The sequence below is a fragment of the Anser brachyrhynchus genome (assembly GCF_964034855.1).
Source record: "Anser brachyrhynchus genome assembly, chromosome: 5".
Classification (NCBI taxonomy): Eukaryota; Metazoa; Chordata; class Aves; order Anseriformes; family Anatidae; genus Anser; species Anser brachyrhynchus.
The window spans coordinates 16,409,873-16,422,801 of NC_137699.1; the positions used below are offsets into that span (position 1 = coordinate 16,409,873).

General features: G+C 43.7%; 1 protein-coding gene across 2 annotated transcripts in view; it reads right to left on the reverse strand.

The window, feature by feature from the left end:
- Positions 1-12,929, reverse strand: part of LOC308195880 (V(D)J recombination-activating protein 1) — a 107,118-nt gene that overhangs the window by 74,123 nt on the left and 20,066 nt on the right. The window contains exons 7-8 of one of the 2 annotated variants that reach the window (XM_080594053.1): positions 11,384-11,623; positions 700-979 (exon numbers count right to left, since the gene is read on the reverse strand). In XM_080594053.1, the coding sequence (XP_080450179.1) occupies positions 700-869 (170 nt within the window). In that variant the 5' untranslated portion in view covers positions 870-979; positions 11,384-11,623. The remainder of the gene's footprint in view (positions 1-699; positions 980-11,383; positions 11,624-12,929) is intronic. The other variant, XM_080594054.1, reaches the window with a different exon arrangement.

The following is a 12,929-nucleotide window of genomic DNA, read 5'->3' on the forward strand; positions in this document are numbered from 1 at the left end:
TCAGGTCACCAACTATGTGGTGCTTTTGCTGGGCTTCTTCTGTGCAACATTATTAAGCTGAGTTAGGTCAGCAAGAGAAAGGGCTCTGCGGAGCACAGAGCTGCTGCAAAGTAGCAGAGGGAAAGCTGAGAACATCCACCTTTGGTAACAGCAGGCCATTAGATCAGCTCAGGACATCTCATGCTTCACCCTACACATCATTTCTCCAGTGGCCATTGCTGCATGACATGCACTGCAGACAGGATTGGACTGTCTGTATGAAATGCTGGCAGAAGTAGAAGCCACAAGCTTAGTACCTGCCCGGAAGAACTGGACTGTAATAAAAGCTTCATAATATGCAAGTAAATTCCTGCTTTGCATTAAGAAACTGACCTCTGTTACATTAATAACAATGTGCTCGCCTAAAAGGTAACGAAAAAAAAGGAACTGTTAACACAGAGCAATTCTGTTTTACTTCAAGACAATACCTCCGAAAAACACTGGCCAAAACCAAGGCTGGCTAAAAGCTACTAGGTCTAACTTGTCACCTCTACAGAGGTTTTAAATGCTGTCAAAGCTTGGGCATGTCAGAAACTCATGCATGCTTATAAACAAATAAGCTTGGCCATAAATGTTCTGAAGTACAAAGACCAGCCACGCACAGTCACTACGGAGGGGCTGCTGCACAGAGAGGGCTTGTCATGAGCGGGTGCTGCTCACCTGTTCCACGCCGAGTTGGAGCTGAGCTGCAGAGCCTGCCGGGCTGCCTGGAAACGTGGCAGGTCACTGAGGACAGGGGAGCTCATGAAGCGAGGTCGTGGCCTTCTGAACGAACCCATCTTGTGGAACTGGAGAGCAAAGGATGGAGCTATGGTGAACCCCCCAGTCATAGGGTCAGGTGGAGTGGAGCAGGGCTGTTAGAAAGTCTCTCCTCTTGAAGGTCCAAGTGTGAATCTCACTGGCATCAACAAGTCGTCAAATCCAAGGACTCAGCCTGCAACTAACACAAAGAATCAGCCTCAGACTAGCAGTTCACCACCACGTCAGGTTGTGACATGGACTTGCACTGCAAGAATTGAAGCAGTCCTGCGAAGTGAAGAGAAAGGAAAAGAGCAAGACAGAAAAGGGAGGAGTGAAAATATCCTAACAGCAGACTTGGGCAAATCTTCAGGAGCTCCTCAACAGCAGCTCCCTTTCCCATCTTGCCCCTTAAAGAACAACCCAACATAGCCAGCCAGAAAAACAAGCGTGGTCTCTCTTCCCACTTCTATTAGCAGAGGTGCCTAAACTCTTCAGCCAGAGGCACTTTACAAATACCTTTAAATACAATCAGCCGTTTGGCCAGTATAAAACTAGAGAAACTGGAGAGAAAGAAATCTATGTCATCAGAAAGAAGAAAGGGACAAAAGATGAACGACAGATGAAAAGATGAAAAGACAAACACTATGGTTTTTGAGAAGGGTTGTGCAAGGGAATAAAACCCACTCATTATCAGTCCTTTACCAAAAGATACCGCAAGGAGCTTCTGTGAAAGAGGTCTGACAACCAGATATTTTGAGGGTAAGCAGGACTGTTTTGTTTGTTTAGTTCTCTATAAAACGAGAAGTAGTTGCTGGCCAAATACGAAATACCCGTACTTTCCCCTCTGATCATCATCTCCATATAGATGAATACGTAGCCCCAAGTAAACCACAGAAACAGAATAAGTTAGAATGAACTTGGATAAAAACCACACAAAAACTCTGGCAAAGCTTCTGCACTTCAAAATCTTCCCACTTCAGACGAATACAAGCAGTAGATGCAGCTGGCAGTTTGAAGAATGAAGATGTGGGAGAAAAGAGAGAGACAGAAAAAGAGTTGTGTAACTGAACTGCACATGGAAGATGTAAAGCAAAATCTTCTCTTTTCCACTACATCTTCAGCACAGGGGGGAAAAGAGATACGATCAGCTAAAGGCATGTTGTGTATCTGCATAGTGCTTCTAATTTAGCTAGTGCTCAGCTTCAGAAATTTTTTTTGCACTCCACAAACTGTAATCAACCGTTTTACATGTAAAAGAACAGCTTTCTTCCCACGTGGCCAGGCCAGCCCCATGCTGTGCTGAGCTCACCTCACCACCCCTGCCTCCACATCGCCTCGTTGGTTCTGATCACCCGCTGTGAAGCCCGAGCAAGCCCTCAGCCTGGCCACGGCCACCACAGGCCCCGCCGCTGGGGATGTTACAGGAGAAAACAGAGAGCAAACACCTCACTTGTTAGGCGCTGGAACATGAGGTACTGTTGTTCTTGGTATTATTCAAGAAATAAATACACTTGTTATCCCCCACAAGCTGACTACGGTTTGGGTAGAAGTTTAGACAACTCTTTGCTGTCTCACAAGATGACAAAGCCCAGACAGACTTTCATGAAGAAAACAGAGCCCTGACAGGTGTTGCTTGAAAGGGCAGCAAGCTGCAGACTTGGTGGATGCTCTCTTCCAATTAGAAAAACAAACAACAGCAACAAGAAACCCACCATAACGTCTACAGACTAAGAACAAATATAAAATAATACAACTAAATCAGCACCGCCTTCTGTGTGCATTTTGAAATAATATTCAGTTCATTTCACATTGCCTACACATTTTCAATCTGCTAGCAATGTCTCTATTGGCAATTCTAACCACATCAGAAATTGTCAGAGGAAAAAAGCTACAGCACCTTGGAGAGCCGAGGGCAGACTTCTCTCATAACTCACCAAGAGGTGACTGGGAGGCAAAGAGTCACTGTAAGGGATGCTTCTGTTGCAAAACAAGTAATCGTGCCAGTATTTGTCATCTTGAAGTCCCAAAGCTGACAGCGTGAAGAGCTGAAAGAGTGGCAGCTGACTTCTCCCAGCAGTGCAGTAAAATTTCTATTTCAATCATTTTTTATACAGGGAAAACAGCATATATATTTTCAGAGCTGTATAGTAAGATATTTGTTACTTTAGACCAGGCATAGACATTTAGCAGGGCTAGAAAGCAGTGGTTAAGATGCCTGTGTTAGCCCTCAATCCTCCTCTCACTACTCCAGAGGCTGTAACTGCATACAAGCACCCTTATCCCCAGCAATGAAAGCATTTTATAAAGCTGCCTTTCTATTAATTTCAGTTAGACTAAGTTGCAAGGTTGCAAGTTTAAATTCAGAAGTGTAAATCAGGAGAACAGACCTCGTGCCTAAACATACAGATATTTAACTTCTGCACAGGAAATTCTTTGGCACATCTGTGCAGAGGTGAAACAATGCCATCACGAAGGTCCCTCCTGAGCTTGGTCTATGGATTTACGAGACTGACTCCACAACAGCAAAACACGGGGCCCCCCGACAAATTTCCTGAACACTTCTTACCAAGGGAACGTGCTTGCCTCTGCTCACGGAAACATACACGTTGTTTTCCTTAACCTCTGCTAAAGTCACCCGGACAGATAATAACAAGCTCTTGTCTGTGAGGAGCAGATAAGACGTCCCTCTTCCCCATTTTTCTCCCAGCCTCGCAGTTTGCAATCCCGTGTTACTGTCAAGTCAGCTTTATTTCAGTTTCTCATCAGGAATGTAAGAAAAAATCTTCAGCATTAGGCCAGATCCAAAGTCTGAATTTAATTTCTTCAGGATTCAAAGATACAAATCTATCTTACCTAAAATGGCAACTGTTAGATAGCAGGCATAGTAAACTGTTCCTCTGGATGCCAGCTAGCCAAATGGTATCCAAATATAACTGACAGTCCTGTTACCAGAACTGAAATGCCAAGGTCTGTGAGAAGAACTGTCCTCTCCCCATGCCCAGAGCCTGCCTGAACTATTTTCAGAACTTCCTAAAGCCAGAGGTAAGAGAGTGCTTACTAGAAAACAGACTTTTGGCACAACATGTTTGCATTTTGCAGGCATCTGAACATACAACAAAGCCCCCGAACCAGACCCCAGCCTCAAGTAGCTTCTCTGCAATCGCTGCAGAAGTACTCCATCGCCCGCCCACGCTTCCATCAGACCAGATTTTCCTTTCTCAGCAACTAGTTTCCACTCAAAGTTTTCCCAAGAACAAGGCACCCTTGTAAATTCTGCTTCATTTTTGCAGGGAAGTTCCATTAGCAGTTTGTTGGTAACGTCCGTGTTGTGCATTCAATAGTTTGTTGGGTTTTTCTTCCTTTTTCCTGAGAGAAAACTTGCCTTGTGGCAAGTGAAGCATTAATGCAGGTTAGCAATAAGCTCTTGTGGTATTTGGGCTATTTCATCTAGTGGGAATGAACACTATTGGGCAAAGTGCTAAGTACATCAAGGAAAAATTGTCCTCTCCAGTTTGCCCTGAAAACTCTCAAAGAATTATGCAAAAATATTCAGAAACGGTTATTGTTCTCCTAGAGGCCTTCAGTCCAAACTCCGTCACATCTCCTCTTCCCAAGATTAAAGTGGTTTAGAAGATTATAAAATAAAACCTGCATCTAATAATCACGGTCCTACTATTTATCTACCACAGAACTAGAAAAAGCTTTAGAGATGCAATTACTAAAGAAGAAAAAGAGAGAAGGGAGACACCAGGATCACTTCCACTGTGAGAAAGGAGACACCAGGATGCCAGTTGTTGTAGCCACCAAGCAGCTCTACCTCTCACCACTGATTATAAAAGGCACAAAAACCTGGAGACAAAAGTGCAGCGACTGTGTAAGAGACACAAACGTACCAAGATAACCTCTCACTGCCACAGCCCCAGCTGCTGGGGCAGCACTTCAGGTGGCATCAGGGCATTTCAGACTGCTTGCCAGCTGATAAGGGATTCCCCACTCTCCTCCTCTCACTCAATGATCCTGAAAGTCTTTTTTGGCAAGGAGTTTGTCGTAAATCAGAGAAAGATGTATTGCTCTTCCTTCTCTTCCAGCTGTCCTACCCCTGGTCTCTTTTTCACTTATCTGTGATTGTCAGCTCAAAACTCAGCTATCAAAACCCGCTAGATCTCTAACAAGGCAGATGTCAACTGTGTAAAACCCAGGTCTTGGAGAGAGCAAATAACTCAGAGCTGGATGTCAGTGTTCAAAACTGAGGGAGAGAGCAGGACTATGAGGCAATCTGACAACAATGTAATTTTATCCACTTTTAATTCATCACATCTGAGTAAACACTTTGAGAATTAATTTGAATCTTTCAATAGAGGAATCAAACAAGGAGACAAATCTTCTTCCAACACACACACTCACACAGATAGATATAGACATATATAAAAACATTAGTCATCAAACTAGGAATTTTTGTAATTTGTTTCCTGCTAGCCATGAAAACAAACAGAGAAATCATTTTTAAAAAGTTTAATGAAAAGACTTTTTCCTTCCAACAGACCAAAACACCAGTGTCTGTCTGGAGGAAAAGCAAGATCAGGCAATACACCTAGTTCTCTCTCTAACCAAAAAAAAGTATAACCCAAAGAATAGGTTGGCAGCGCTTCCTCCAAATTATGAATCTTCTTGGTAATCCTGGGCCAAAGAACCAAAAGCCCCTGGTAACCAGGACTTAACAAAGGAACAGGCCATTTTAAATTTCCTTTGATGCCTTCTCTGCAGTTCTTAGAGCAACAGCCGCTAATGGAAGTGATGGGACAGCAAGAACTACAACTCTTTTTCTTCTTAGAGGGTAACTTGCACCAATGCTACTTCACATTCACACCAAAAAGCCGCAGGTCGAAACCAGATGGCAAGGGAGGGAAGGGGAGAGGGGGGAATTACAGGAGGCTCTATTCATGCAAAGAAGCATTTCCCAGATCTCCTGAAATACCGCAACAAAGGATGAGGGGTTATCCGGGTATAAGTGATGTCGTGCCATTTGAATTTTTTTAATGGTAGAAAACTCGCCCCCTTCATGAAGAAAGATAGAGGTTCGCCCATTTTCTTCTCCTTTATACGCTTTGTGCAATTGTGACATTGATGGCCTATGAGTCTGGATACTGCAACATGTGCCAGAATTTTTTGTAATGACTTTGGGCATGGAAGAAGCACAATCTTAAGAAAAATCCGCCCATATTAGACCTACAGATCCATCATGAGCAGTTTCACCCCACCTCAGACACAAAAATACACAGAAGAGTATCTAGATTCTTATTAGCTGCTTCTCCCTCCAGCCCCACAAATCCTTAACAAACTATGTGATTGGCAAAATCCTTTTTTCAGTTCAACTGACAACATCTCAGGACAACATTACTTCTGACAAAAATCCCTCATTTATTTGTTACACAGCCATGGTGAGAAGTGGAAAAGCAGGGCACAACCTGTAACTTCAAGGCTTTTAATTCGTCACAACTACACACACACATGCATGAACTTAGAAACTAAGAACTAAGAAAACAGACAGCATTTGCTACCGTTAAATCTGCAACACATTTGGTTCCTCTTAGAGCCCCCAGTTGCTCAGATTCTTAATTTAAAAAAAAAAAAAGTCTTGCTTTTCAGAAAGAGAGATGATCAAATCAAGATTTACTCCATAACTAACAAATTTCCTTCTGGACAGCACTGATCAGAAGATGTATCTTATATGTGTCAGAGGTTACTAAGAGTCTAAAAATTTGTTTGAAGGCAGGCTGGGTCCCAGTCTCAAGGCACAGTCTTTCCTACATCCTCAGCATGCCTTTACGCCTTTGGAAATCTGATTCATGAAAATGTTAGTGCTTAACCCACAGCCCATCAAAAGCAATAAGAATCTAAATGTTGGCGTTCGTGTTTTGGATCAATTCCAAAACAACAAGGCAAAGTGTGGATAATTTGTCATATTAGCAGCCCCTCACATACGCAGCAAAGTATCGTCAGATGTGCTCATGCCAGCAGTGGGGGCACAGCCCCTGCTAAGAGACATTCCCAGTTCAGAGAGGTAAATGGAAGGGTGCAAGGCCAGCCTTCAGGTATGGCAATCTCGTCAGCAGGACTGACTCCAGTTACAGCCTTTAGAAGACAGCTTTTTTCCACCCATATGTTAATGCTACCTGTTTCTGAGATCCCAGTGCCAAGCCCAGCTCAGAACTTCACCAAGCAGAAACTCTGTCGTTAAGCTGCGATCGAGGATCGCAGACCGCAGGCACACTCAGGGCGGGAAGAAGCCAAGTGCTCCACCAGCATCTCACCGGGCTGTGCCCGAGCTGCTGTCCCGCAGGGAGCACCGGTCGGTTCCTCAAGCTCTCGGAGCACACTCCACGCCAGCTGGCAAAGGCAGGACCTCAGCCAGCCAAAGCGCACTACCTGCAGCCCCAGCGCACGGCCTCGCAGCCCCGGCTGGCCCCAGTGCGCGCAGTGCCAAGCGCCGCGGGGATGCCTGCCCGCCCCACGCCGCGCCATGGGAAAGCCCCGAGGCGGCCCAGGCAGGCTCAGCCCCGGGTGGATGGGCCACTCAGCCCTGCAAAACGCTCCTTTCATCGAGAGCTCTAGGAGGATTATTAATAAGGAGAGTAAAAATCATTATCTCCATTTTCTGGCTGAGGAAATGAAGCTGCAAAGCCAGTGAAATGACTCACCCAGGTCTTCCACCTCCCAAGCCAGGATCCTATTCACCAAAAAAACATATACCTCTAAGCTCCTTTAATGAAACTTTTCAAAGGATTCCACACTGTTGTAAAGAACGAGGAATCACCTGATCTACCTCTTCTTTCTGCAGCTGGCTCTATACCAAAAGGTGTCAATTTTTAATTTATTTTTTTTTTCTGCTGGGCCACCCACCATGAAGGCAGCAACGTGGTGCCCTATAAAGAGTCTGGAGGTGTTCTACTGTGCTCACCTATCCTTAATTAACCCTGATAGATTTTAAGTATGGAGATAAAGTATGTTAAAAAAAATAAAAATAAAAGTGGCAACTGCAGAATATGGGAATACACCCCTCCCAATAGTTTGTTGACCTCTGGTATGTACCCATATAGCCGCAATTTTGTTGCTACTCTTTAACCGCCCAAAACAAGATCTCCCTTTCCCTATCCTCCTATTACACACCCACCTCTCACAAATGAGCCCAGGGTCCCTGCCTCCTTCTGCGTATTTCCTTCCTCCAACTGGAGCCACATCATGCCGTTTTTCATTACACATCCCAAACAAATTCCCTAACAGAAAGACCTCTCTAACTTGGCTTTGGTACCAGAGCCATGTAGCATTTGAAAAGAAACTCCGTGGTTTCCACTTAGTTGTGCTTTGAGTTCTTGAGGTTAAAGCAAACCTGAAACTCAAAGTGAAACTCTGGTTAGAGTGAAGGAAATATATGAGAAGAGGAGGGGGAAAAACCTTTGCTTAGAGCCCACCACAGTCTGAGAAGCTCCTCTGTAATTCAGAGACCATTGCAGCCCCTTTAGAGTTGATGGACTGTTAGAAATAAAACAAATTCAAATCTATACAAACGATAGTACAATTTCTTACAAAAATATATATGAAAACAGGACTGGCACAGAACAAGCCAGTATAACGTGAACTAAAGAGATCAAGTCATAGGAAAGAACTTACAGAAAAAGAAGCATCTTATAACATAGGAGTAGCATTTAGGACAACAAAGGTACTTAGTTCTCTATCACAGGTTTTCTGTATTATCTTAGAAACCTTAGTTAATTCTTTGAACTCACATTCGGAAATGGAGAAAATTGTTAAGGCTGTTAAAAGGCTCCACATATTCATAAAACGCTTTGAAATGCTTGGGTGGAAAATAGAAAAGAACACCTCATAAGAATCACTTAGCTGATCAGTGTGAAGTTAGATACAAATTTGAATTAGATGCATGAACAAGTGACTTAATCTGTTTGAAAACTATTGTACTCCCCGTGGAAGTAACAACCACGCCAAAGACCTAGCTAGGGAAGGCAAGAAGCAGAAATGTAGCAGTTTCAGAATGGTAAAACTGATGGACTGAATTGGGACTGAAAAAATCCACTCATGTGTTTCGTTAAATAAGAACCACATCCACAAGAGAGGAGGAAGGGATAAGAGGGAACAAATGGAGATGTATCACCATTTCCTGATCAACGGAAAGCTTATCTGCATCCCTCTGCGGAGCTTCACCCATAACGATGTAGCCAGCTTCCAACAGAAGAGTTAAATTCACCATTGTTTTTTCTCCAGTTCTATACTATATATATTACTCATGCTATTACACTCTAAAAAACATAACCGATTTAATAGGAAAATAGTACTCCAAGTTGCTCATTCCCCAAAGCTGCCTGCAAGTTCAATGGCCTGTTTTATTGCTAGGCCTAGAAGCCTTAAACTCTGCTGATTACCAGAATGACTTTTAATGAGCACAGCTACACTGGAACAAGCAACAGCATGAAAACATTTATACCAGGAAAAAAGGATGACACACACATAAATAGTTATTTCCTTCCACTGTCGGGAATAGCATTTGGTGGATGCACTAGTAAGTGCATCCCTCCTGGAGCACAGCAGGCCAGGAATGTATCACTTGAATGACAACAGTATGAGCAAGCTATCAGGCTTTTTGCTGTAGAAAAGGCTTTAAGATTGAATTGACAAATGTGTTTTCAAACCTAGAAATTAACTTTTAGCAGCTTCAACCTGTTTCCAATAACTCCCCAGTAGCATCTGCTGCAAAAATCAGGAAATACTTGTATTAACTATTTCAAAACAAACTACAAAGTACATTGGCAGTCTGTAGAGACCATAGCAGTTTTGCTCACCATATGGAGAAGCTTTGGGCTGTTGTGGGAATGAAAAATGTAGCTGTTCAACAAATAAACTGTTCATATTCACCAGTTACATGAGCAGCAGAACTAAAACAGGCCTGATCTCCCACATCACGCTCCCTCCTGGGTTTCACATGTGCAGGAGGGGATAACCCTCCCCGGAGCCCTTCCTTCAGCACAGGCTCTAAAAACACTTTCACAAAGCTCAGAGGAACATTATCCTTTTAGACTTTTCCTTCTTTGGTCAAACGCAGCAAAATTCAGTAATTCATAAAGTTACTAGAGGAGAACAGACAAAGGAGAGCCACAGCAATGCTTTCCTAAAGACACCAAGCAGAAGGTCACTCATTTTGAAAAGATGAGGCAGAGGGGAGAACACAGGTTCTCAGGGGAAGCAAAAAGTTGTATCAGTCTAAATGTAATGGCATGTTTAATTTTCTAGGAATGTTAATCAGGAAGCTGGCAAGATACACCTCTTTAAGACCAAACAAAACATCAGCAACTGCAATTACTTTAGGAACTGTCTATGCTGCTAGTAGAATGACAATCTATCTTCCCCGTGCTTTCTTGCACTTCATGCTTTTTCCTTTTTTTTTCTTTTTTTTTTTTCCAGAGTTCCTACTGTTGTTATTAGAAACAGAAGTACACCCCATATTTTTAACCCTAGGACTACAAAACACGGCAGTCAAGTAGCCTGATTTCACATTATAGCCCACCCTCAGCCAGGTCTTGTATCACACGGCTTTTGCAAAAATCTTCAGCACAATCTTCCTTCCTCTGAGTTACACTTAGCCCTATCTCACGAAGTAAGAATGGGTTGTTACGCCCTACTGAATAAGCCCTGGAACCCAGAACATAGTTAGTCAATGTATATTTATGCTTGAATTCACATCAGCAGAAACAGTGGATACAAAAGGCCATACATTACAGAAAGAGAGAGAGAGAGAGAGAGAGAGAGAGAAATGGGGGGAAATAAAGAACACAAAAACTACAGATGCCTAGAAAATGAGTTTTAAAAGATACCCTTCCAGAGCGTATTTGCCTGCTATATCTAAGCCTTTGATGATCTATTCAAGTCCCATCCCTCCATTCTTTCCAGAAGAATGGAAGCTACATCTATTTATTTCTCAAATAAAATGCCATCTGTCTCACCTATTCTGTGTCTTTCATTGCTGGAAATTCTTCCAGAAGGAACTGAGGAGTCGGTAGATGCTACCTGTGCTCCAGCTGAGCTTTAAAAGTGAACCTTGGAAGTCTTATCAGAGTCTGAGCTGACATCAAACAGTCCATAAACATACTGCATGAAAATAATTACAGAGAATTTTATCTTGAAGGCTGAAGACAAATGTGATACACAGCTAAACTGTCACCTGAAGTCTGCTGTAAAACTACGAGAAGGAAACACTACTAAACTGACATAGAAAAAAAAGATTTCAATACGGGCTTGTGTGCTTGAACTCCCCTGCCCACCTTCGGCACTGCAGTCCCATCAGTGCAACGTGCCATACCTGACCGGACAGCTATTTCAATCAGAGATTCAGAACAGCCCCATTATAGACAAATACAGAATAATCCACCTCTAGAAAGGTTTCTCCCAAGCTTTACCTGCTGCTTCACAAAAAGCAGCTGATTTTTGACCCAAGCCCAAGCGTTTTCCTCCCTCCACTACGTTATCAAAGTGCATGGCACTAAAATCTTAGCAACAATGCCATATGTTGACTATGAACTGCGTATCATGAGCATACCTTGTCTTGGATTACTGTGAAATTTTCATTTACGTGGGCTGTTAAGTCTGCTTTTTCTTGTGTTTTGGAACACAAAATAATTGTATTTACATCCTTCAGTTTAGTGATTTGGTTGCACTTTTAAGGTGATGATTCTCCTGCACGTTACAGCTGAACAAAAAGTCGCAGACCTGCTGCGGGAATCCTTGAGCGCTCTGCACCCTGTGTGACAAGTCAGTCAATCATAGTGGTCTCTCCTGGCTGTGAGACATACAAATAGCATTAATAAAAGAAATTGAATCTAATGAGCAAAAAAAGAAAGCAAAGTGCTTTTGCATCACAGTTCTCTACTTACCAACACAGCAATGGCATTAGATTTGGGTTACTGCCACAGATCGTATTCTCGAACCTAACATCTTTCACATGGCTGCAAAATAGCTGGCATATCTTACTGTACATATTTTCAGCTCTAGGTCATTTTTTGTTGCCAAAGCACTCACAAAGTTCTTCACAGGGGTCAGAGGACAGGACTTTACCCCTAGCTAGGTGGCTTCCGAGTTTAAGGAAAGCCGGTTTATCAGGACAGCACAGCGTCTTGTCTCCCATGGTCTGTCTGTACCATTAGGGACTACTGCACAGTTGGACTGTAGCTTCTGTTTTAGAAAAACAAAACAAGACAATACTACATAGCCTACACATCAGCTTCTGTATCTAGGACATGCTGCCTCACCGTGAAATAAGAGCTATGGGTGTATACTTCAAATATGCATGCACACAGCGCTGTATGAAAGATGTAAACAGCTCTTGCACTCTGATCCAGGTACCTTCGAGTTCTGCATAACTGAAACCTCTCATACCACAGAATTGCAGCATCGCCTATAAATACGTTCAGCACTTGTTGCTGACAAACAAAAAGTCCCTCTGCTCGAGACAGCCTGCTTACATGAACAAATCATCATATGACTGGAAAAGGCAGAAAAAAATAGCCCTGCTTTGGACTATTCTTTCAGCACGGACAGCCAGGAGCGGCGTCGGCTGGGGTCACTGCTGGCAGGACCCTTGGCTGCAGCTGACATCCCGCAGCAAAGGGGACGGGGACGGGTTTGACAGCCGAAGGAACGGAAAGTAGATTTCGTCCACGAAAACGGACAGCCCTGGGCACAGAGGCTCCCTGTGCTTCTCAGGGAAATGCGGGTGGCATCACCACCAGGGAGAGGCCCGAGGGAAGGGAGAAAAGGATGGAGCTATGCTTCACTTTTTCTAACAGGCAGCCCGCTGCTCACGGCTTTTGTCTTCTCCTGCAGCGGCTACGTGTTAATTCAATCTATTTAGCAAAAGAGGGGAGGGAAAAACTCTCTTTCCCTTCACCCCCGGTTTCAGAATTATTGTGTCTCCCGCGGGGAAGGCTGCGACTGAGACATTCGGTTTGGAAATGACTCACTCGGCAGCTCCATGGAGCCGGAGGGGCTATTTTTAATATTTTTAAATGGAGAACTTGCCCCGGCGGCACGGCTGGGCTCGGCCCGGCCGCCTCCCGCGGGTCCCCCCGGCACGAACCCCCCCCCCC